This window comes from Adiantum capillus-veneris, chromosome 5, assembly GCF_014529385.1.
Source record: "Adiantum capillus-veneris isolate H3 chromosome 5, ASM1452938v2, whole genome shotgun sequence".
Lineage (NCBI taxonomy): Eukaryota > Viridiplantae > Streptophyta > Polypodiopsida > Polypodiales > Pteridaceae > Adiantum > Adiantum capillus-veneris.
This window is the reverse complement of record NC_140935.1, coordinates 9,153,790-9,180,361: the sequence shown is the minus strand read 5'-3', so window position 1 is coordinate 9,180,361 and position 26,572 is coordinate 9,153,790. Positions and strand designations below refer to the sequence as shown.

Sequence of the window (26,572 nt, the reverse complement as noted above, 5' to 3'; positions counted from 1 at the left end):
TCCATGACTTTTTCTGATGAGATTTTTCGTGAGGGAAGTGCTCTAATCTCGGATTTTGCTTCATACTCTCCTAAGTATGAAGGTAAGGTTTTCAGTGAATGAGGTTTGCTCTCCATTGTTCTAACAGAGCCCCCATCTCCCCAGTAAGATTGCAGATCCAAGTCCACTTGAGATCCTGCCTCAAATTCCACTATGGGAGGATTCCTGATGTCCTTTTCCCAATTTGTCTGATTAGCTTGGCAACTTAGCTCGTTTGCAAAGTTTGCCTCTCTCACTTGTTTCCAAAATTCATTGTAATCCTCATCTTTTCCGTAAATCCTCTGTATGACTGGATGAAAACTCTCTATCTCCTGATCGGTTGTGTTCAATACTATGCGGTCATCCTTTTGTGTATTTTCAGGCTTTTGTGCACTGGGAGTCTTTTCAGCTACCCGTGAAACGATAGCCTCTTGCTGAATTGGGTTTTCCTTCCCACAATTCATTGTTTCTTTTGGTGGTTCTAATAAGGCTTGTGCAGTCTCGATCATTCTCTGGCACATTTCAAGTCTCTGCTTTTCTAATTCCGCGTTTGGGTATGTCATCCACCTCTGTTCTTGTGTTTGGTTGTTCTTTAACCTAGCTTCGTAAGCTCTCATCAGTGTGTCCAATGGTTCGTTTACTTTGTCGACTAGCACTGATCCCCCTGAGCTTAAGCTCGTTGTTTCTTTGATACTCTTTTGTTTCGTTCTTTCCGGGCTCATCTCTCGTTTCCCGTTTTGACTCTCAAGTTTTTCTAATCTAGCTTTAGTTCCTCGGCTAGAATAGCGTCTTCACGTTCTTTTCTCAACTTCATGCGTGCTTTTCTAGCTTTCCATGTGTTTTTCTGACTCCGCGGTCCTTGACTAACCACTTCAGTCGCTAACTTTCCATTCTCAGGTTCTCTAGTGGTTTTCTTAGCTTGAGCTCTAGTAACAACTTGCGTTGGTATCAGAGTTTCATTTTCAGACCCACTGCTGGTAGGAATAGTTTCTAGCATATTCAATGTCGTCTTTTGCACTTTGTTTGGATTCTTTGAACAATCCTCAATGAAGTGAGTAACCCCACACTCAGTGCAATAAGCGTTAATTCTAATGATTTCCGTATGTGGGCAAACATTCATCAGATGGTCACCTCCACACTTGTAACAGGGTCCTAGTGCTGGTCTTGGTCCCGCTTGATTCGTCCTTTGTGGATATGATGGTCTTTGTCCTGTTAACCCTCCATGAGCTATGAACATCAAGGTTCTTGCGTCCAAATTGTATCTCTCTTTATCAGAAGCACTTGTAATTGTTGGTATTCCAACATTCCCCATCATGCCCCATGGTTCTGGTTGTTTGAGTTCTTCTGGTGGGTAATACACAGTTGGAGACATGTGTGCACCCGATTCTTCGTAATAGGCTTGAACAGGCACTAAGGCTTGTTCTTCCTGATTCTCTAAGGTTGGTGCATATCTAATGCCCAGTGGTCTTGCTCCTGGTAAAGGTGGTTGTTGTCCCAATACCGGTTGCGGTCTTTCTATCCCCATAGGTCCTGGTACATTTCCCGTTGGGTATCGAGGTACTGGATGTACTTGAGGTGGTGCTAATTGAGCAGGAGGTGCGTACTGGCGCTCCCTTACATACCCTTTGTTGTAATAACACTCCTCTGTTGGATGATTTGTCCATTTTTGTTCAATAGCACACCATTTCAGTGTTCTTGGCAATGGTTTTTGGTATGGTGCCATCCTTTTTAGAGCATCTTCTATCATTTGCTCTACATTTGGCATGGTTGTTGTTTGAACATTCTTTTTAGTGGTAGTCTCGCTCGCTACGGAGGAGGAGCTACTGGATGCAAAATCTGTATCCGCTGACACCTCTCCATAAACCGTACAGTTATCCACTAAGTACAATGCCTCTCTCGTTACTTGCTCGAAACTTGTACAAGCTTTCAAGTGCAAGTCCTTCTTGAGAGTGTCGTTCCTCAGTCCCTCAATAAAGAGAACAGATAGTCTGTCATCTTGTGGTCGTTCACGTACTGGACATCTCTCAATGTATTGTTTGAAGCGAAGTGAAGCTTCCTTCACTTTTTCGTGTTCTCTCTGTTTAAAAGCATATATTTGTGAGACCGTATTGTGCTTAATCCCTCGTTTTGAGAATTCCTCAGCAAACTCTCTTAGCAAATGGTCAATGTCATGGAATCCCCCTATGTTCATTGGTTGAAACCATGTCAATGCAGTACCTTCTAGAGTAAGACCAAATCCCTCGTATTGTGTATGGAAATCTGTTATCTGCTCAGCTCTTAAGACTTGCTTAAAGAGTGACACATGTGCATACGGATCTCCTGAACCACCATACTTCTTTGGCATACACTTGGCTACTTGAGATGGTCTCATACGTCTATGGTCTGCTACCAATCTCATTGCTCCTGTGTCTCGGCTAAAGCTTTCTCTAGCATCATGGACTTCATGGGTTACCCTTGTCGGTTCCCCTGCCCTGAATCTACTACTGGGAGGTAAATGTGATGGTTCCGCTTCAAACCTTGGACCTGGAGTGGTATAGGTGGGGATTGGAACTGCACTACCTCGATTCGTCTCCATTGACTCTCTGGAATGTAATGATCCCATTGGTCCGAGCTTCGAGTCCCAAGGTTGACTGAAAGAGTCAGCAACCTGAGTTCTTTGTCCTCCTGTTGTCATTGAGTTTTGCACTCCATTTGTTGGTGCTGGTCTATGTGAGCTAGAAGTAACATAATACTGATGTAGTGGTCCCCCAAAGTATGTATATCCTTCTAATTCTTTCTTGCCCATTGTTGAGTATTGCCTGCCATACTTATCGTAAGCGGCAATTTTCACTTCCGATCCCTCTGTGTAGGTAAAGACATAGAGTCTTTTTTGGTCTGTCAACTCTCCGGTGTAGGGTTCTTCACATCTATAATAGAGATCTTGCTCCCCATTATTATATTTGTATAGCCCCACATAGATGTTATCAGTGTTGATCCTTGTAGTTTCATTCTCTCTTCTTAACCTCGCATTAGGGAAGTTCATTATTGGTGCTTTCTCCTCGAGTTCTTCATCTATTTTGGCTTTGGTGCCCATCAATCCCCACTTGTCCACAATGTTAGGGTTTAGGACTACCAAGTACATGGTACCCTCGTCATCTAGATATCTATCTCCGCTATAGCTCACAGGCACTAAGTCCTTGAACTCACTAGGTCTATCTTCTATCTTTACACAATAGCGGTCCATTCCATCTTTGTAGATCTTGGCACCTTGCTCATTGTCGTACTGGTATTTTATGAACAATAGCTTCATTGTGGCGGAAGGGTTTGATGATCCTGCTGCCATATTTTCTCTGTTGTTCAGGTTCAAGTGTTCGGTGAAAATCTCGTAAGATCTCTCCGAAGAAGTATCAGAAACACTTCCTTCAAAGATCGGCTCTAATGGTTGCACCCAACTTTGGTTTACACTTCCCTCGGTTGATATGACACTTGCTGGTTCCCCTTGTTTTGGTTGATTATTCCGGAGATTCCTGCCCGATCTCAAATTCATCAATTCCCCTAAAGGACTGTAACTTTTCCGTCTCGGCAATTTGTTTTCCCCAAGTTTTTGTGGTCAGAATTGATCCAAACTGACTGATACTTGGTCAATTGTTTAATCTTGTCAGTTGGACAACTTCTGTTTCATCAAGTGAGAATTTTGTTACTGTTATGCTGAAAAAGACATTATACGCGTATGATGTCTTTTTTCACAGATTTTGACTATTTTGGTTATGCTCACTCTCAGTGGCCCCTTTATGCTCTGTTCACTCACAAAATTCAGTTTGAACTCTGTTTGAGCAAGTTATGGCTAATTTAGGCTTTTCTTGGCAATTTTCCGCTTTTGACTTGTTTTTTGGGTCAATTGTGATCCAAATGGGATGAAACTTGAAATATAACCTCTAGACAGCTATTACAATGGATCTGTGTTAGCAAAGTATCAAAATATGTCCAAAATTAGGTCAAAGACATCATACGCGTATGATGTCTTTTTCATCAATTTGGGTCCAAACTTGATATTTATGCTTTCTACAGTGTTTGTAACAATCTTGTCAGGTCAGATTTCAAAAATAAGCAGTGGATGTGCCAAAAGACATTATACGCGTATGATGTCTTTTGTCCCAGATTTTGACTATTTTTGGTTTTAAGCCTTCTCCAATGTTTATAATTGAGTTTCAAGTGTTTTTGTCAGGTTTGAATGTAAAAACAAGATTTGAATCCAAAATTTCCTATTCTTTGCGTTTCTTGGACTCCGACTTGTCTTTTTGGGTTTCTTTGAGTGTTAATGCTCTTGTTTTAAGTTGATCTTAGGGTAAAACCCCTAAACACTCTGGCAATGTCAAATTTTCAATTTTAGGTCTCTGTTTAGGTCCTAAGACATCATACGCGTATGATGTCTAAAGTTGCAGATTTCCAGTTTTTCAGCACAGAACTCTTCCAATAGCTCTTCTAAGTGCTCAGCAACAATCAGTTACACAGAAAATTTTTCTGAACTTTGTTTATTGCATATTTCACTACCAAAGCGACTTTTTCAGTGATCTAACATGCAATCAAACACATCAAGCAAATAGAACACCAATTGATAGCTCTAGATCAGGATCAAATCAGGCCCTACCTAAGCTACTTCTAATCATAAAATGGATTTTTTGCAATTGAAAATATAAAGAGATTTACTACCACACAAGGAGTAGCAAATGCTTTTTATGTCAACAACCACTTAAACACCATCAAAAACAATCTAATCTAAGCTAAACTAAAAATACTGTCAACACGGAAGACCCAGGAATACCCCACTTCCTAGTATCTCTCGAGACCTTCGGAGTCCACCACTCCTAGATCTTTTCTAACTAAAGTATACAAAGTAGTTTATACGACTCACCTCGTAGGATTAGTCTAAGGTCACCTACTTAGGGCTCTCGTCCCCGGCAGCGGCGCCAAATGTTAAGGCGGTTACGCCGCTAGCGGAAGCTAAATAGCGAGAACTCAACCAACAACAGAATTTGTCAGACGAGGACGGAGCTTGACCCGCAGGCGCATGGAAACAACTAGGTGGGTGTCAAATCACCTACTCGACCTTCTAATGACAATCACTACTAAGGAAATCAAATCTAAGTTCTAAAACACGCAAGTGACTGAAATCCGTACTACGAACGAATGCTATACGAAACAGGATCTAGAATCATTGAATCGATCTCAAACTCAAGGGGAAGTCTATACACTAGGTAAGAACAACACCCTAAAGACTTGAACTGCAAAATCAACCTATAACCACTCCGTGCGGTAAACGCGTATGAAGACAGGCCGAAAAATACAGGTGACCGAAACTTGACCCCGATGGTACTAATGTGTAGCTCTACTCGTTGTGGTTCTATAGATATGCTGCACGCTCTATTCCGACACACGAGTTGGAAGAAAACTCACACCGAAGCTCGTAGGAACTTACCACACGTAGAAGTCGATAGCACGCACTCTTGGTATCTGTGCGTAGCTCTCACCGTTGCTAACACAATGGCGGTGTCGCTTCTCCAATGGCGGCCCCGTAGCTCGCGTAGCAAGGAGATAAGACTCTCTCTCTCTCTCTCTCTCTCTCTCTCTCTCTCAGACACAGTCACGGCGCTCAAAAAAACTCACTTTGATTAATAATTGAATCTCTCTTAGGTTACAAAACTTTGGCTTATATACCTCAGCCTTGGAGGTGAGAACATCTCTAATTATTTACATCAGCAGGTGAAATTACGTCGGAATTACAAGCTGGAAACTCAATTGAGTCCCGTTACTTAATGAATGGCTCAAATCAAAATTAATGTCGGAAAGACATTTATTACAATCAATGGTTACAAAATGATGGGTGTGAGCAAAAATGTGGGTGTGATCCTCTGCTGGCTCAACATCCCTCTTCCCCTTTTGTTTTCTACTACACACACAGACACATAAATAAATAAAAATAGAGAAAATAGAGAATCCATTATAACATACCTCATTCATTAGGAAACGATTGTTTCGCGCGGCTTGTTTGAAATGGTTTTTTTGTTAAGCACGTTTGAAAATGGTTGCTTTGCTACGTACGTTTGAAAATGATTGATTTGTCACGCACGTTTTGAAAATGACTGTTTGGATAGTGTTAGATGAAATAGAGACAGAGAAAGAGATAAATGAAGAAAGACATAGAGAGAGAGAGAGAGAGAGAGAGAGAGAGAGAGAGAGAGAGAGAGAGAGAGAGAGAGAGAGAGAGAGAGAATTAAAGAGAGGAGAGAAATAGATAAAGAGAGTGAGAGAGGGAAAGAAATGTTAGACAAAGAGAGGTAAATGTTAAATAAAGAGAGAGAAATAGATAAAGAGAGCGAGAGAGAAAGAGGGATAGAGGTCGATAAATAGAGAGAGAGAGAGAGAGAGAGAGAGAGAGAGAGAGAGAAATAGATAAAGAGAGTGAGAGAGAAAGAGGAATAGAGAGAGAGAGAGATTTAAAGAGAGGGGGAGAAATGTTAGAGAGAGAGAGAGAGAGAGAGAGAGAGAGAGAGAGAGAGAGAGAGAGCAAAATAGGGAAAGAGGGAAAGAGATAGGGATAGGGATAGAGGGAGTCCATGTTAGGGAAAGAGGCAGAGAGATAGAGATAGGGATAGGGATAGGGAAAGAGAGTGATAGGGAAAGAGGGAGAGAGATAGAGATAGGGATAGGGATAGGGAAAGAGGGAGAGAGATAGAGATAGGGATAGGGATAGAGGGAAAGAGGGAGAGAAAAAGAGAGGGATAGAGGGAAAGAGGGAGAGAAAGAGAGGGAGAGATAGAAAGAGATAGAGAGGTAGAGAACGAAAGAGAGAGAGAGAGAGAGAGAGATAGAGGGAAAGAGGGAGAGATAGAGGGATAGAGGGAAATAGGGATAGGGAAAGAGAGAGAGTAGATAGAGAGGGAGAGAAAGAGAGGAATAGAGATAGACAGAAAGAAAGAGAGGGAGAGATAGAGGAAAAGAGGTAGAGAAAGAGATGGAGAGAGGGAGAGATAGAGGAAAAGAGGTAGAGAAAGAAAGAGAGAGAAAGCGAAGGGCAGCCCATCCCCAAGCTTGGAGGGTGTAGGTAGAAGACAATGGGTTCCACTTGTAAAACATGTTGATCTATGTTTTGCAATAACGGGATGAAGTGGCTGCCTTAGTTTGTGAGGCCATTCTAGGACATGGTGGATGTCCCTGGGGTCGCTCTTGTGGACGTACGTGAAGTCTGAAAAAGTGGTGCCCAAGTCCAAAGCCCAAGAGAGAGAAAGCGAAGGGCACCCCATCCCCAAGCTTGGAGGGTGTAGGTAGAAGACAATGGGTTCCACTTGTAAAACATGTTGATCTATGTTTTGCAATAATGGGATGAAGTGGCTGCCTCAGTTTGTGAGGCCATTCTAGGACATGGTGGATGTCCCTGGGGTTGCTCTTGTGGACGTACGCGAAGTCTGAAAAAGTGGTGCCCAAGTCCAAAGCCACCATGACCTTAGCCGAGACCTCCATGCCTTGGCAGAAGATGTTGTCCATGTTTGGCTTCTCATCTCTGAGAGTGCTTGCTTTACATGGAGGTGCAAACATGACTCTGGGATGGAGAGAGATGTTAGGGTATAGGCGTCTGTGCCTTGCCCGGCCGCCCAGAGTCTGGGCGCCCACTGACTTGTATACCTTATACATAGCATAAGTGTATAGGGGGCTGCTCACTCTTTGAGTCTCCCCACCCACATCGTATGTGTGTCTCCTTCTCTCTCTCTCACTCTCCGTCTGTGGTGCTCCCCGATCCCCTTCAATTGGTATCAGAGCGACAGGTGTGAGAGCGTAGATGGACGGCTTCGCGATGAACTCGTTGGCTATGGCGGAGAGGTCACAGATCTGAGCAAAGAAATAGAGGAGGCTTGTGGATAGCCATACAGAGGCTTGCAGGAGAGCTCTCAGGAGCTTCCTAGTGCTCACAGATCAGTCCACAGTTCCTCTACAGATCAGCCCACTGTGTATAGCATTTTCCCTCTTCTCGGCAAGCTTTGCAACGGCTACATCGGAGACAGATTGGAGCTTGGAGCTTCCATAGACATGGAAGCATTGTGAGATTGATGCATTCAGCTCACGCATCGAGGTGGGAAGTGAGTTTGAGCCTTTCTATGAGCTCAAAGAAGCACAGAAGAAAGTCATTCAGTTTTTGGCAGTTTGACAACAGTCTACTGTTTTGCTCATAACTTGAGCTACAGAGCTCCGATTCCAAAACTTTTTGGTTCAAAACGGAGCTGGCTTCAAGCTCTACGACTTTGTAGAAGGAATCATTTTCTGATTCGGAGTGTAGGTGGGTCTGAAATTAAAAACACAGAGACTGTTTTTCAGGACAGTTTTGGGCTCTGTTGTTTTCTTTGTTGCAGACAGCCTACCCGTGCACACTGCAAGTAACAGGCACAAATCAGGTGTTACAAGATCGGGTTTGACTCCCAGGTACAGGTTGAGTCTAGTACTCCCACACGTGTTGCCAGTTGCAGTTGAGTGGTTCCTCTGCAGTGTTGTGGCTTGCATACATGGTCTTTGAGCGGGTAATGCTCTATGTATGCTTATGTGGTGAGCAGTAGATCTTGTGAGCAAGTGCAGAGGTTGGTTATGGATGACATGTATGATCACATGTGGTACTCTTTGTGAGCATTTGTTGGACACAGGTTTGCAGAGCTTATGCATGTATGTTGAGTACGGTTTGATGCGCTTTGGTTGCTCATGGTTTTGAGCATGTAGTCAGTTTGGTTACTGGTTTTGTGGCCATTTTACTGACAAAACTCTGGCAAAATTTTCCCAGGAGTTTTATGCGTATCATTTTTGCGATCTAGGTAGAGATTGCGGGTTGCACTCAGCATTTGTGTGCGGTGTTCTCTGCAGGTGGGAGATTTGTGCGTGTGTATGCATCGATACCGCACAGTGTGGGCTTGGTGATTAGCTCACGGTTTGACAGGCGTACAGTTGTCTTGGCACACTCACAGGAGTGAGTATTGTGATGTATGCTTGTGTGGCTACGAGCTAGGTAGCCGGATTCGAGCACTAATGGCTTGAGGTTTTTCAGCAGGTTTCAGCTACAGGTTTACAAGTTTACAGGCAGGTTTGAGGGCTTATTTGGGTGCTGAATTTTCAGCCATTGTTTCCTCTTTGCAGGTGTCCATGTATGGCTCAGTTGTAGGCTGATCTGGGACACATTTGTGACTTGTTTATTCAGTTGTTTAAGAGCTGAATTTTGGGGCTGTTTTGGGGCTGATTTGCAGCCATATATTACAGCCATATTTGCAAACTTTTGTTAATGCGATTCGAGCCAGTTTAGGGCTGATTTGGTTGACATTTGCTACTCATTGTTGGTTGCTCTTTTGCGAGCATTATGGCTGATTTTTCATTTGACTTCCAGCGTTATGGTCTGACACAGTTTGATGGTGTAGATTTTGTTGCTTGGAAGGAACATAAGCTTGTTGCATTGACGGATTTGGGGCAGGATAAACCCTTGCGTGGTTTATCGGCGAAGCCCAATTCTATGCGTGATGATGATTGGCAGGATCTTGATGAGTTATCCATGTCTACGATTTGTTTGCATCTGGTTGAGTCTGTTTACTGGCAGGTCTCGAGGGAGACTACAACTCATGCTTTATGGCAGAGTTTACATGCTATGTACGCGACATCCATGTCTACAGGGAAGTCTAGTCCCACTTCTATGTCCATGGGAGAGATTGATCCCACATGCATGTCTCGACGGCATAGAGACTTGACATGTTGGCATTGTGGACATAGAGGGCACATTAGGTGTCGATGTTTCAGGCGTTTGAGACAACGGAGGCGACAGATGCGTGATGCAGATTTGGGCATGACAGATGCTAGTGAGATCAGTACGGTGGTTACTGAGTATGATTGTGACGGCGATGTCACATTTACATCTAGCTTGTCTTCAGACGATCTTATGTCTACGGATTGCATATCGGATTGCACATTGTCTTCACATTGGTTACTAGATTCAGATGCTACTTTCCATGTCACGTCGCATCGTGAGTGGTTTAGCACGTTTTCAAGTGGGAGACTTGGTTGTGTGCACATGGCTGATGGTGTTGTGTATGACATTGAGGGTGCAGGAGACGTATGTTTGTCCTTGCCCATTGGTATGAGATTTACCCTGCGTCATGTGCGTTATGTGCCAGATCTGAGACGGGATTTGATCTCAGTCAGACAGTTACGGTATAGTGGATGTCGGGTATCGCTGCTTGAGCGATCTTTTGCGTTGCATTTGGGTTCGCTACTGATTGCAAGAGGTGCCAAGAGTGGTACAGGTTACCCATTGCATGTGGATCACGAGAGAGACGGTGTTGTCTCTGTGATCATGCAGCCAGGTAGAGAGCGAGAGAGCAGGCGAGTCTCTTTTGCTCATGGGTTGCAGGGTGCTTTGCATGGAGTGCAGAGTAGTGAGCTCGTTGTGCACACAGTTGGGGCACGACTTGAACAGTCACACAGAGAGGTGATAGAGTCAGACATGCATGCTTTGCTAGTGGCTGAGCAAAGCAGAGAGTCAGTTGTGCGAGATACTTCTATGCAGGATAGACAGGTAGAGCGGTCTTGCTCTAGTGAGTCACGACAGGAGGACGTTGTGCAAGAGTCTATGCATACGGAGTTAGAGCATGAGAGCTCTAGTGAGTCACAGCAGATTGAGTGGTCATGTTTGCAGTGGATGATTGCAGAGGAGACTGAGATGTCAGCGATTATGCAGTCATTCCTTTCTATGCTCGACAGTGAGCATGGGGATATAGTTGTGCAAGATATGTCTTCCAGCAGACACCTAGAGCAGCTGGTGTGCTATGAGGTTGCACGACAGGTTGATGCGTCTTTTGTGGACAGTCAGGAGATGCATGTGGCTGACACGCCTTGTCAGTCAAAGATGCCTATTTCCAGGGATATATATGTTGATGCATGCTCCGTAGAGCTAGCAGGGCCCGCTAGCATTGCATCGGCATTCGGTGGTCTCATGTATGAGATGCTGATCTTGAGACCGGATATCGCAGCTGTAGTGGGAGCATTTGCAGTTGGGGTTGTCAGTCGTTTGTTGCCTGATGATGGCATAGTGCACGAGGGAGATATGCAGGTATTGCATACATACTTGCAGTACGTGTGCGGTACGTCTAGTGGTGTATGGACTTACACGGGAGCAGGACAGCCGGATGCACACGATCACAGCCAGCCAGAGGGCATCGGTTGAGAGCGGTTTTCTCTCCCCTTTTGTAGTCTTTAGACTAGGTTCTCTTGCTTAAAGGCACAGTCGCCTTTAAGTGGGAGGTTGTTGGGGTATAGGCGGTTGTGCCTTGCCCGGATGCCCAGAGTCTGGGCGCCCACTGACTTGTATACCTTATACATAGCATAAGTGTATAGGGGGCTGCTCACTCTTTGAGTCTCCCCACCCACATCGTATGTGTGTCTCCTTCTCTCTCTCTCACTCTCCGTCTGTGGTGCTCCCCGATCCCCTTCAAGAGAGAGAGACTCAGTGAGAGAAATAGAATTATTATTGCATTACATTAGAATTGTAATGTTACGATCAATTGATCACTTAGATGTTGAATTTAGGTGCAACCAACACAAAATGATGGCTACATTTACAACCTTAACATATATATGTGTGTACATATATATCTGTTTATGCATGTATGTAGGCACTAAGTACGGGAGCATAACATCCGAAGGTTAGACGCTTCCTCTTGGGTATAGTCCTTTTTTAATCGTGGCGTTGCGGTCATTGATCCACTCATGCATTGATTACCGCAACGTACCTTTGGTTTTACCACGGTTGAGACTGCGATGATATCTAAAGAGGTGCAGTTGACCTTTGGCACTACTAGCCTCTACTTAGGTCTACTAGTATGTATATGTATCTACGTGTTTGTGTGAAAATATACTTGTGTACGTATATTTAGATGAGTGAGTAGGGTGAAAAGCTTAATCTTATATTGCTCTTTGTAATGTAGATGTCAGACGACAGACGAACTGGTGAGGAGTAGCCAGTTGGCTCTTCTTTTGGTTGGTTCACATCTCAGGTGGGGCTCCCACCCGGGGTGGAGATCGCCTCTAGTGGACCCGAGTCTTGAGTCGATGAGAACAAGTAAGGAAATAAATAATGTTTCTGTGTAGTTAACCATAAACCATGAGTGTCATAGGTTTTTTTGTTTTATTTGCATGCATGGCCATCCTACACCTACCCTTCTCAGATTCCTGCACCGGTCGTAGATCCTGACTTACAGCGGGCTCTCTCTTTACGAGAGCAGTACCTCCGTTTGATGGAGGATTTGTTTGGTCGCTACACTCCACAGCAGCTTGCGACCTACGGAATTTCTCCGCAGACTACACCATGGAGGCCCGTCAGGGAGGGACTCCTTACCTACAGAGCCTCGCACCGACGGCACCTCCCTCTACTCTCCCTTCCTATCGTCCTACTTCTATTCCATCGCAGGGTCCTACTCCCCTTGCACCGCAGGTTCCTACTCCCATGGCATCACAAGGTCCTACACCACTCCATTCCACTCCGGCTTTGCAGAACATCGTCGACGGACTTCCTCTAGCAGCGTGCGTCGACACTCGTCTCAAGGCAGCGAGCGCCATGAGAGACGAAGCGGCGGCAGATCTTGTGGTTTCGCATGTTTTGGTAGTGGCGGGGGACAGGAGTCTCCACTTTCAGAGCGTGTTGTCCCTGACGCAGAGGACGAGGATACTGACGCACCCGTGCCAAACACGCATGGACCCTACTACATGGTTAAATATGGTGGGGAGGTTGATTTTGGCACAGCATAGAGCAAGGCATTTCGACGCCATCTACAAATTCTTATACATTCAACGTATAAGAATTGTTTTATAATTTCAAAGAACAACTATCCGATCATGCACGGTACATTGAGGACGCTCTGTTAGCTAGATTTCCAAACGCCCCCGATCAACGTTTTTCACAACAATGGTTGGAGGGCTACATATATAAAGACATTTCTAAAAAACAAGCAATCCAGTGTGCGGGGCGCAGCAGCCAACCAGGTCAAAGATCCAGACAGGAGTTACCGCGGTGGCAACATGGCAGACGCGGAGTGGGAGTGGGCAATTCAAGAGAAGAGAGATCAAGCTGCAACGGGCTCATCATATAGACAACAACACGAGGCCCGCGCAAGACAAACTCCCACGCACTATGGCTCAGGAGGCAAGGGAGCTTGGAAGGATAAATATGTAAGATTATTTGAATTATAACGTCGATCGTTGATTATAAAGATTGTAGTTGATAATTTGGTATTGTTATTGCTAACTTAGGAAAATGTCACTCTCTCTCGACCAACCAAAGAGATGGTCAAGTATCAGGAGCAACATACAAAATTTGATACTTGGAGATGGTTGTTTGAAAACAACCACATCTCTCACGAGCAATTCGACGCGAGGGTTGGACCACTACAAGCGGTAAGTTTAAACAAGTAATTTTGTATCAATTTTTTTGAGCTATGGATAATTGTTTAATTTGGTTTGGGTTTATGTAGAGTCAAAGTGATCCAACATACGTGCCTATGGACGACGACAAGGATTAGATAAAGAAATGTTTTGTCAAAACTTTCTTAAAGTCCCAATGTGGCACAATTTATATACAACTATTTACTTTTTATTGTAACTTTTTTAAATAGTTGACACTTTCCTTGTTGGTGTCAAGGATATCAATGAGCAACTTATTTCTGCAGGTGAAGTCATTTCAGACATTTCAAGGATATCAATGAGCAACTTATTTCTACAGGTGAAGTCATTTCAGGTGAAGATGATATGGACACTTTCCTTGTTGGTGTCAAGGATATCAATGAGCAACTTATTTCTGCAGGTGAAGTCATTTCAGACATTTCCCTTGTGTTGATTGTTCTTGATGCCTTACCAAATTCCTACCAGACTTTTGCTAGTACTTGGAGACTGAGGACCCAAGGAAATCCTGAAGTTGTCAAGTTAGATGTATTATGCACATTGCTGTTGCAAGAGTCACTTTCCAGAAAAAACAGGCTAGGCGGCATGCAGTTGAACAGGCTTTTATTGCTTCTCAAAGAAAGGGTGGTAACAGCAATGCAGCCACTTCTTATGATTCTACTAAGTGGCAAAAATTTTGTTCCTAATGCTTCTGCTGGCAGCAATTCGTCTGGAAATTCTAGTGATAAGGGCAAAAAGAAGATGCGTTGCCATTATTGTAAAACTAATGATCACTTGATCAAGCAGTGTCCTAAGTTGAGGCCAAAGAGGCTAAGAAGAAAGAGGGTGGTTCCGCTGCAAATGTTGGTTCCACTACAAATGCAGCCATTGTTGAGTCTTCTATAAAAGGAGACTGTGATGTTGATGTTGATGCAGAATGGGCTTTTAGCGTAGAGTGCACTTACAATCCTGTTGTCCATGATGCATGCTTGTCAGTTGCTACAAATTCACATGTGTGGTATTTCTATAGTGGTGCTACAAAGCACATTACCTCACATCGTAATGCACTTTATGTACCTGGGATTAAGAAGAATCTTTTGTCTGTATCTGCACTTGCTAGACTTGGACTTGTAGTCAAATTTGTGGATGACAGATGTACAGTTCATGATCTTAGTTTTGGTGATGAAATTGTTGCATCTGGGCTTTTTTGCCGTGGGTTGTATAAGCTCACTTTGTATGACAAGTGTGGATAAAATTTTACAAATGCAGTTGCAGATTCAAGGGCTATTTCAGATGCAAAACTTTGGCATGCACGTTTTGGTCATCTAAATTTTACCAGTTTGTTGCGTTTGTAGAAATCCGATATCGTTGCTTCTTTGCCGCCTCTTGAAGCACTTGTCAAACATGTTTGTGAAGGCTATATTTTGGGTAAGATGCAACGTTCTAACTTTTTAAAGGATGGTTTAGCTCGGGCCAGCTCGGGCCATGATGTTTATGGGCCCATGCAAACTCCGTCCTTGGACAATTACCTTTACTTCGTGACTTTTATCTATGATTACTCCAGGCATGCATGGGTATTTCCGCTTAAAGCGAAGTCCGAAGTTTTTATGTGATTCAAACAATTTCTAGCTATGGCTGAAAATGTCTCGAAATGTACTATGGGCACCCTCCGTTTCGATCGAAGGGGGGGAGTATATGTCTCATGAATTCAATGCATTTCTGGATAGTTGTGGGATAAAACACCAATGTACAGTGCCTTATACACCTCAGCAAAATGGTGTTGTTGAGAGGAAAAACAGGTCACTTACGGAAATGGCACGATGTATGGTCAAAAGTCAAGCTTTGCCGCATTCTTTTTGGCTTGAGGCCATCATGTGTGCCACTTATATACTAAACAGGTGTTCTACGAAAGCTTTGTAGTCTATTACTCCATATGAAGCATGGCATGATAGAAAGCCTTCTATTGAGCACATGCGTGTTTTTGGTTGTTTGGCATATGCTTTGGTGCCACAAACACAGCGCAAAACATTGGATGATAAGGCTGTCAAATGTATTTTTGTTGGTTATAGTGCTGAAAGCCAAGGTTACAGGTTGTATCATCCACAAACAAAACAAATTCTAGTTTCACGAAATGTAGTGTTTGTGGAAGATTCTGTTCAGCCCTTGTTGTCATGTACTAGAGACAATAATGTAAGCTCACAGGACATTTATGACACTTTGTTGCCTCTTTTCAATGGTGGAAATACGAATGTAAATTCCAATGAGGAAAATGTACTGCCTATGGGGGTTTCTGAAAATGTTATAGATCAGCCTATTACTGATACAGATGTACATGATGTACTTGATGAGGAAAGGGCTAAAAATGAGTAGGCTAGAGGTATGCCAAAATGGCTGGTGCACACTTTGTGTGATAGTAAATTGGATGCACCTTTGTCTAATCGTACTCGTTCAAGCTCTCGCCATGAATCTTATGCATCAGATTGTTATGCTTTGGCTGTGTCTAGCTTACATGATGCTGAGGAGCCTCTGTCTTTTGATGAAGCACAGAATTCAGAAAATTGGATGGCTGCCATGCAATCAGAATATGATGCACTTATAGAAAATGACACATAGAATTTATGTGATTTGCCTCCTGGCAAAAAGGCCATTGGTACGAAGTGGGTTTACAAGTTGAACGGATGGTGAGATCGATCGCCATAAGGCTCGACTTGTTGCAAAGGTTATGCACAGCAAAAAGGCATAGATTATGAAGAGACCTTTGCTCCCACTTGTCGTATGACTACTGTGCGTTTTCTATGTGAATTGGCAGCTCATTTATGTTGGGATGTACATCCATCAGACATTGTTACTACTTTCTTGAATGGTGACATATTTGAGGAAGTTTATGTAACGCAGCCTCGCGGTTTTGTCAAGAAAGGACAAGAGGACAAAGTGTGCAAATGTAACAAGGCTTTGTATGGGTTGAAGCAATCTCCTCGTGCTTGGTATGAGCATGCTGACACTCATTTGGTCAAACAAGGCTTTTGTAGCAGTCCAACAGAAAGCACATTGTATGTAAAGCGTGAGGGTGATGTACTTCTCATTGTGGTTCTTTATGTAGATGATTTGCCGATCACTGGACCAAATGAGAGACATATTGCTGAATTTAAGGCTGATTTGAATGCTACTTTCAAGATGAAAGATTTGGGGTTGTTGCATCATTATTTGGGCATACAGTTTAAGCAATGTGATGGTGGTATTGCCTTGTGTCAGAAAAGCTACATAGAGACATTGCTATGTAAGTTTGACTTGTATTAAAAGCAGCATAGGCATCTTCATTTTCCTGTGTAACAAAAGTGCGCTCTAATAAGGGACCTTCCATGGGGGTATTTTAGAGCCAAAGGCTCCAGCAAGGATCGAACAAAAGAGGACGTCGATAGTCCGCTACCAAGAACTCAAACTGCACTATTCTGCTTCTGGCGCAGCTCTTGCATTATTTATTGGGGTACAACTAGCTCTAAAGAGGGGCCCGGCTTTTACTGGCACACTTACCCTACTACTGGCGAGTGATAGATCTCTGGCGCAGCATTATTTATTGGGGTACGACTAGCTCTAAAGAGGGGCCCGGCTTTTACTGGCACACTTACCCTACTACTGGCGAGTGATAGATCTCTGAAATTCACAAGTCCCTTTGCCACCGTGCAAGGAGAAAAAGGAGGCCACTAAAATGGGTTAGCGAGGAGCCACGTTGCGGAGTCCACTTGGCATCGCAACGTTGAAATGCTCGACCCTCATAACAACTGCTGCACTCCACCCACCCAGCTGTAGCTAGGTGCTCCTGCATGACCCAAGTGAGCAGGTGTATCTGTACAGATCAAAGGGCACCTACATTTGTATAGTGTGCGTGTGTGTGTGTAATATAGGGATTGAGGGTTAAAGATGAGCTTTGCTCTATCTGAGAGTTGCTACAAGCAGCTTACTTCTGCCAGCAATCTGAGGTCTCTCTCTCTCTCTCTCTCTCTCTCTCTCTCTCTCTCTCTCTCTCTCTCTCTGTTTAAGCCGCATAATCCAGAAATTCATATATGTCGCACAAAATACTCTGTCCTTTTGATCGACTTAACAGTGCTCTTTTTCTTGTTGTATTGCAGGATGCCTCTTTTGAATCATCTAATTCATAGGAGGTCACTCTCAACCTTAATTTTGTGCCAGCCTCCTCTTCCATCTAAGTCACTGCGGCGCCCGGGCGCTCCTGCTCCCCTTTTCAGCAAAGGTAGTCCTCACCATTTCACTCTGCATTATTATGTTGCACTCTTTGGGATTACTGTGTTGCGAGTTCAACCAAGTCTGTACAAATTCACCTTACCATGCCTCGAATACTACACACGCAGCAGAAACAAGGAGTGTAGTGACAATGGCAACGATGTCACAAGGAGTGGAGCAAGCAATGAAGAAAGCAAACGATGGGCTTTACGGACTTCGACATACGGTGTGGGACCAGCAAGACGTACGGCCTGAGTACCCGAAAATAACCAAAGACGAGACCGCAGATGTGGTTATTGTGGGGGCAGGCATATTTGGACTGAGTATTGCTTACAACCTTGTGAAAGAAGGCAAGAAGGTTGTCGTCCTTGAAGCCAAAGCTATAGGTAGCTTACAGTAACCTTGCTTTAAGTTGACATTTGTGTCGTTACAGATACATATCATGTGTATATATGTATGCATGTACTACTTGGTCTTGATGATGGTTTAAGGAATATTTGCAAACCTAATCTGCCATTTTATATTTCAAATATACAGGAAGTGGAATGACTGGAAGGACAACTGCCCACCTCATGGCCTGGAATGACGACTTTTACTACATGGTTGCTCAGAGGCATGGCGAGGACGTGGCCAAGCTCGTCGGTGACAGTCACCGGGCAGCTATTGACTTTGTCGAGCGCACAGTGCGGGAAGAGAACATTGACTGCAAATTTTCCCGAGTGGATGGATACCTATTTCCTCATGAAGAGTCTGAAGAAGTGATGGGGATGCTCAACAAGGTTATCTTCTCTTCCTTTGCTCATGCTCGACACGAGCTTGAGATACTAAAGGAAGTAGAGCTCATCTATGAGATAGAGCACACGGATTGGGTGTCACCCAATTCAGTGCCCGTACTTTGACGAATATCTATGGGTTACTGTTTCTATTGACCGTTTTTGTTCTTTTGTGTAGGAGTTTGAGGCGTCAAAGATGGCTGGCTTTGATGTCAAAATGGTGGATCTCAAGAAAGACCCAGCATGTGGGAAGATTGCAAATGCAATTTTATTCCCTAACAATGCTGATTTCCATCCGCTCATGTAAGTAACAAGTCATTTTTCGCCATAAAAGCGCGGAAAGTTTGTATGAAGAGACATAAAATATATATTTCAGTTACCACATGGATGTAGTGTCCATAGGATATGCTCTGTCTTTGGATTATATACAAAACTACTGACCAAAATTCTGTGATGGTACTTATTGCATGCTATATAATTATGTACAAATCATGGGCAGGTACATCCAAGGACTTGCAAAAGCAGTAACAAATCGAGGAGGTAAAATCTATGAGCAATGTAGAGTGAGCAAGAATGAAGGGCACAAAGTAACCACTGAGGACGGGGTAACGGTCACTGCGGACACTGTCGTACTTGCCACACACTCGCCCTTGAACCACAATCTTGCAATCCATGCTCGGCAAGAAGCACAGCGATCTTATGTGCTTGGCTTTAAACTGAAAAAGGGTTCTGTGAAGTAATTTGCTTAGTGTTTGATTTGCTTGATATAACAACAATGTTTACCCTTAGTGCTATGCAAGCATTTTAAGACTAGTGGTCACATACTTGTATGAACTTTCAGGAAAGCTCAATGGTGGGACACAAATTCACCGTATCACTACATAAGAATCGAAGAGAAGGACGACTTTGATGTGCTTGTTGTTGGTGGTAATGACCATCCCACTGGAATTAAGGGCAAAGACTACTTGGATCCACATAGCTCTTTAGAGAAATGGGCTCGAGATCGATGGACAGAAGCAGGGGAGGTGCTCTACAAATGGACTGGCCAGGTATATTGAAAGGATAAATTTTGCGTCAAACCCTTTTCTTAAGTTGTTCCCAGACACTGATTGAGTGACAAAGATTGTACACCTAAACTGTAGAATTGCTGATCAACAGGTGTACAAGCCAATAGATACTCTTCATTTGCTTGGCCCCGACCCCAAGCCAAGTTTGGGAGAGAATGTCTATGTTGCTACAGGTGTGTACTTATCTATGGCATCACTAGCATACCAGTTTAACCAATGTGGCAAAGACGGTTAAATAGCTCTAATGTCGAGAGTGTTCTAGAGTACTGCACTAAGACTGACCCGGGGCATTCACTAAGGGTTAATGTATGGTAGCACAATAGTGTAAGGGACGGCAGTTATGAAAGGGAGAAAAGGTGCATTTTCCAAAGTATGGCCCCGCATGTAGGGGTAAAACAGGGTCATTTGATGCAGATGTCGTCCCCTTATTATTACTAGTGAATCCCCCAGGAAGATCCCTACATTAATACAATGTTTTTTGTGTACTTGTCTGTGTAAAGGTTGTATTGCATCAGAGAAGACTATATTAGTGTTTCTCAATCTATTGCTTCAAGAAATTAATGGTTACAGGTGATAGTGGACAAGGCATGACTGGAGGAACAATTGCTGGAATCCTCTTGAAGGATTTGATATTGAAGAGGGAGAATCCATGGACAAGAATGTATAGCCCTAGTAGGTTGCCTTCTCCTGATCTATCGACAGCACAAGCGGGGACTGGGATCGTTGAACAAACAGTTAAGGTAGTACCTACTTGATGTCATCACATTTAGATGCTCTCTCAATGCAAGCAACTGTCGAACGTCACATACGCACTGAGTGTATCCATCTTTCAGTCCGATCGATCATGTCTGAGGGTGGGTTTTCAAACTGTGTGTCTTCCCAGGGCTATGCAAGCAATGCTCCCTTGATTGGCACCGATGCCATCAACATCGCAGACCTGATGCCCACAACCGGAGCGATCAAGCAAGAGAGCCTCAATAAGGTGGCCGTCTACAAAGATGAAAATGGCCAGCTTTACAAGTATTCAGGTACTAAAGTCCAAAAACTCATTCTTGTAGTGCAGATGCAAAAAAAAGGTTTTATCTCTCTCTCTCTCACACACGCACTATACCAGTGTTCTACTCATTAAACATGATGCCTTCAAAGAGCAGAGGTGGGTACTGATGACTAACTTGGGGTTCAATGCTTTATATATATATATATATATATATATGCAGCTGTGTGTCCTCACTTGAAATGCACAGTACAGTGGAACCCCGTGGACAAGAGCTGGGACTGTCCCTGCCATGGATCCATCTTCGATGCTTACGGTCGATGCGTGAATGGACCTGCCAAGGCCCACCTTTCTCCACTCCTTCCCGAAAATTAGCAGCCAGCTTCGTCTTGCCATATCTGTGTATTTGCTCCCCCGTGAAGAACTCCCTTTGTCTCTGTTAAGATATCCGCTCTTTCTCCCAAACGGGTGCCAACACTTCTGCTGATTAAGCCTGCCTTCCCCCCCCCCCCCCCCCCCCCCCCCTCCCCCCCCCCCCCCCCCCCCCCCTTTTCTCAACATGTAACCCAACACATTGCACGTTGAAAATGTACAGCGTTTCGTTGCTTCAGAGCGTGCTCTCTTCTCGATATCAGTTGTCTCTTCGGAAATCTCGAGGGCAGGAGGGGATCAATGGCCCACGCTCATTTCGGGGATCGAGTGCGATTTGGGCCGTCCGATGCTTTGTGTGAATTCGAGAAAATAGGTAAACTCGAGTGCATAAATTGTAAATCCCCCCCCCCCCCCCCCGGGGGCATATCCGAAACGAGAACATCCTCTTTGCAAGCCTACCACCTTAACCACCTCGCCTACGCGTGCTTGTTGATGATGAACCCGTTGCTATGTAAATTCGGATCAATTGTGTAAATTCGAGAAATTGGTACATTTAAGGAGATAGTGCTGAGGTCTCTCTCTCTCTCTCTCTCTCTCTCTCTACTCATATGGTAGGTAAGAGGCTAGGAACGGTTTAATGGTCAAAATTGCTTACGAGTAGCGGGGGTTCTACCTCAACTCGTGCGGATGTGCCTTAACATGCATTGAGTCTGAACAATGCTCAAAATAAATTTGAAAAAATACATATTGGCTGATAATTGTGAGTGGAAATGATAGTTCAACTCAGCAAAGAATGTACAATGAACTTCAATGCTCGAAATAAACTTATTCCTATAACTTGGAAAAACTAACACAAAACCAGAGTGCTTTGTTAGCTACATTTGAGATGAAGCGTATGCAAATGCATAAATAATTACCCTCCAATCGAGTGCATGCAAAGGCTTTCAAGATGAACAAAAGCAACTACACTTAAAGAGAGAGAAGAAGACCAAGAAGAAAAGTATTTTAACGTCGTAGGAAACTAATCCAAGAGACCTCAAAGGTCTATCCAATGATAGTTGAACTCAGGGGCTTTCATTCAAGAGGGAAATGGCATAACCAATCTACCACAATTGGGTGATAGAAATGTTACACCATTTTCTTGTTTTTATTCTCTCTCTCTCACACACACACACTCCCCACAAAAATTGTGATAGAAATGTTACACCATTTTCTTGTTTTTATTCTCTCTCTCTCTCACACACACACACACTCCCCACAAAAGAATGTTTTAATGTCATAGGGAACCATCCCAAGTTACCTCAAAGGTCGATCCCACGAGATTCAAGAGGGAAATGGCATAACCAATCTACCACACTTGGGTGATAGAGCAAACCGCGTAAAGCATTATGGAGTATTATTGATATGATACTATACTATGCTTGGTACATTATGATCATCAAGTTCTCACCCCATTAAAAAAAAGGGGTGGGTTAGAATGTCAAGCCTTCAGAAATGTAAGTGGACTAGTACAATGGTGTCTCTTACTTCACTCATAAAGAGCCACCCTTTCATTTGTAGACCCATGATCAGTACCATAAATAGTAGCTTAACACCTCCGTATCAAGGGACATGCGGCCATATGAACAAGGGGCAAAGGAAGAAAGAGAGAGAGAGATAGAAGAGGGGGCAGGGCGTGTTGAGTATATACTACACATAACCTGGACTATTCCTCCCTTTGTAGATGTCATTGTTGCCCCCTTTGTAGTCAATGACATTGCAGTCTGAACAAACCCTTAGCTCACTTCTAGTAGATTACACTATGAGAGTACCATTTTCATAAGTGGTTGAATAGAATTTGTATGCCTCTTGGGATGGTTTCTATGACGTACTTAGCTCACCTCCAATAGTTTAGGCTATTAGAGTAGTCTTTTTAGAAGAACTCCATCCAACTCCAATGGTGGAGGGCACCAAAACAAAAGATTACTATTTTTTACTTGTGAACTTATTGTATTTATTTTCACTCTCAATCTCAATATTTGATGATTATACACATTTTTCTATTTTTAGATTATATCTTTTATTCATTTCATTTCATTCATAATTAATGGGTATATTTTTTTAATCACACTAGACTCTCTCTCTCTCTCTCTCTCTCTCTCTCTCTCTCTCTCTCATCTTGATCCTCTTAAAACATACTAGTTTGTGACCCGTGCGCTCTTGTGGCCAAGAAAAGCATGGTTGTACTCTCTCTCTCTCTCTCTCTCTCTCTCTCTCTCTCTCTCACACACACACACACACACACACACACACACAACATGGAGTCATATATATGTAGGTGTCTTTGTATATGTGTGCCCACATGTGAGGAGAATGAAACTATAGTCACATACACACACATGGTTTCATATATAGGTAGGTACGTGTGTGTGCATTTGCGTGCCCACATGTGAGGAGAATGAAACTATAGTCCTTGGAATCACTCTAGGAAGATAACAATGTCTCTCTCTCTCTCTCTCTCTCTCTCTCTCTCTCTCTCTCTCACACACACACACACACACACTCACTCACTGGCGCACACACATGCCTTGGAATAGATGTAAAACATCTACAGGTTCTCTAAATATGTGAAGCTAAAGTAGTCGGCGATAGTGTCTCCTAGAAGCTAAAACAACACTGCTTGCCATAGAAGAAGCCCAAATGCATTCAATGCTAAGATGCTGAATGTTAGGACACCCACAACAATTGGAGGAGAAAATTTAGGTTTAGTCTAATCCCATCTAAATTTTTTGAGATTTATCTCTAATTACAAATGGAGTTTATCAAGCATGAGGAAGCGGCTTCCAAAGAAGAAGAAGAAGATTGGTTCTTGATAGAAATATAGTGTACTTGCAAAAATGTTCAGGTATGTTTGGGTCACTATGTGCATATGTTGTAATGGTTGGAGACTCTTGTGCAAGGGAAATGCCAAGGTTGGCATGTATTCTTTTTGGGTTAATTCAAATCAAGCCCTTAACAGCATTAAAAATAATTTAAAAAATACAAAGGCTAGAGAACATAAATCAATGTTTAGAGAATCTACAAAGTGCAAAGAAATTTAGTGAAAAAACCTTCAAATATAGTAAATTTGACTCTAAAATGTTTGAAAAAAGGTATAGTATATCCAATTGCTTGAAAATTTCTCAATTTAGTGGAATCTCACCTACATATTTTGAAATTTATCTCTAAATTATAAATTTGAAGTTGAGGAAACCTACAAAGTATAGAGAAATTGAGTGTAAAAGCCTTCAACTATAATCAAGTTGCCCCTAAAATTTCTCCTGTGCAAGTTTTCTAAGCTTTTAGGAGAAAACACTATGCCTTAACTCGATTTGGTGTTACCCCCCTTACAAAATTTTGAGATTTGCCTCAAAAATCCTAATTTGCCGTTTACGTCTAGAAAACATAGATTTAGTGCAATCCCACTTACAAATTTGAGATTCGCTTTTGAATTTCAAGTCAACCCAAAGGCGAGAGCACTGACAAAGCTCAAAGAAATCTAACGTAAGAACCTTCAAAAATAGTCGAGAATTGTCGAAGTTGCCTCCCGTCATCCACCATTACGGTTTGTTGAGGTCTGTTCCAACCTTGGGCTTGCACATCTTCTGCTTTGGATTTAACGGATTGAACTTTTCAAATTGCGTCAACTCTCAATTTTGTCAATTCTCAATCTTGTAGATGTCGATGTCGATTTTTTATTTTTTGTTCTCGATTATGGATTTCTTCGATTGTCGATTGCTGATTGTAAAACCAATTTTTGTCAATTCTCAATCTTGTAGATGTCGATGTTAATTTTTTTATTTTTGATTCTCGATTATAGATTTCTTCGATTGTCGATTGCTGATTGTAAAACCAATGCTTATTCTCCCTCCCCTCTTTCTCTAGTGCGTATGTGAGAGCCCTCTCTCTCTCTCTCTCTCTCTCTCTCTCTCTCTCTCTCATCGGGATCTCTGCCAATTGAGGTTATGGGCATGGAAAGGGTTGTTGAGTACATGATAAAGATGCGTCAAAACGCCTCACATTGACTTCCTACAATTGCATGGGAAGCAAGCAAAAAAGTTCAAAGGCCGCATAAAAGCAAAGTCTTGATCACGGGATGGATGCAAGACATAAATGGATGCATTACACTTGCTACGTGATGCTTCAATTGACTCCCAAGTGAATGAAGCTTTTCTACAACGCCAATGTATTGCGGCTTGGGAGAAATCCGGTGGGTCACGCTTCACACATTACACCACCCATGTCGCCCCCAACTACAAAACCATGTTCTTCGCTGAAAGAGAAAACCGTACTCACACTTACATGCCTGAGCCTATCCCCTTGTCGGCGATACGCACTATCGCACCATTCGGCTTAGCTCCCATTTCCTTCGATGCGACTCTAGGACGTTGGGGCAATGAAGAAGAGTCAAATCGACTGTGCACGTTATGCTCAATGCAAGTTCGAGAGTTTGAGTACCACACATTACTAGAGTGCTCAGTTTTTTGTCATATTCGAACTTGCTTCCCTCACATTTTCAGCCATAACTTAGACCTACACACTTTCCTCTCCCAGCCACAGTGTGGGCTCTCCATTGCAACTTTCATCACCACACGTCGAGAGTCACTCATCAGCCATACACATACTACATCACATGTAGCTTTGGTCCCATAAGTCAGATTTGACCTTCGAGGATGATAATAAAATTTCTCTCTCTCTCTTTCTCTCTCTCTCTCTCTCTCTCTCTCTCTCTCATAGACACACACACACACACACTCACTCACACAGGTTGTAGTGAATGACGCTCTCTCGCACTCGCTTACACGAATTCTCTCTCTCTCTCTCTCTCTCTCTCTCTCTCTCTCTCTCTCTCTCACACACACACACACACACACACACACACACACACACACACACACACACACACACAATGCGTGCAGGACATCCACAACAAATTGCTTGACTCCTATTGTTGAATTTTCAAGCTCAATGTACTTCATTAATACAATGCAAATGTGGAAAGCCTTCATATAATGCGCCATCTTTTATATTCACACACATCAAGATAATGGCTCTCTCTCTCTCTCTCTCTCTCTCACACACACACACACACACACACACACACACATGCACGCGCACGTACACACACAAATACATGCATCTATCTTTTAAACTTCGAGTGTTGAGGTTAAAGATCATTTACAACATACAAGGTATGTGCAAATCTACGAAGGGAGGTTCATTGAGCAACATGTGGGGACAAAATTTTTATGACTTTCAAAATGTAAAGGAAAGCCACACTTCAAATGATTTTCAAAAATAAAAGTAGTTAGTGGTCATCCTTGAAATTGGGGGCTAGAGTGAAATGGCCTCCCAAAAACTATAAGCTTAAGTATTATAATTTAGATAGAGTACTAAGGTCTTTTTGACTGTCCACTCAAATGATTTTCAAAAATAAAAGTAGTTAGTGGCCAGCCTTGAAATTGGGGGCTAGAGTGAAATGGCATCCTAAAAACTATAGGCTTAAGTATTATAGATAGAGCACTAAGGTCTTTTTGACTTTCCACTACCAAGACTCCCTTAGAAGTCTTTCCATTTTCTACCATCCAAGTACTTATCCTCACTTTTGCAATTTCAATTAAGTGTTTTGAAATGAAGTAGGTGCTTTGTCCTGGCATGAAACA

General features: G+C 43.0%; 1 protein-coding gene across 1 annotated transcript; it reads left to right on the top strand.

Moving 5' to 3' along the window:
* The first annotated feature begins 17,082 nt into the window (after positions 1-17,082).
* LOC147456858 (uncharacterized) lies at positions 17,083-21,010 on the top strand. The gene is made up of 11 exons (XM_086513464.1): positions 17,083-17,423; positions 17,574-17,695; positions 17,814-18,071; positions 18,223-18,464; positions 18,637-18,761; positions 18,958-19,194; positions 19,300-19,507; positions 19,617-19,698; positions 20,096-20,265; positions 20,409-20,553; positions 20,743-21,010. Exons 1-11 carry the CDS (start codon positions 17,365-17,367, stop codon positions 20,892-20,894), a joined length of 1,800 nt encoding a protein of 599 aa, XP_086369590.1. The 5' UTR covers positions 17,083-17,364; the 3' UTR covers positions 20,895-21,010.
* Positions 21,011-26,572: the final 5,562 nt, after the last annotated feature.

Bases quoted from the DNA above. Each gene is read 5' to 3' on its own strand.
- LOC147456858 (XM_086513464.1), top strand. From the start codon at position 17,365: ATGAGCTTTGCTCTATCTGAGAGTTGCTACAAGCAGCTTACTTCTGCC. The intron at 18,762-18,957 runs GTAAGTAACAAG...AATCATGGGCAG, and splicing joins GCTGATTTCCATCCGCTCAT to GTACATCCAAGGACTTGCAA. The intron at 20,554-20,742 runs GTACTAAAGTCC...ATATATATGCAG, and splicing joins CCAGCTTTACAAGTATTCAG to CTGTGTGTCCTCACTTGAAA.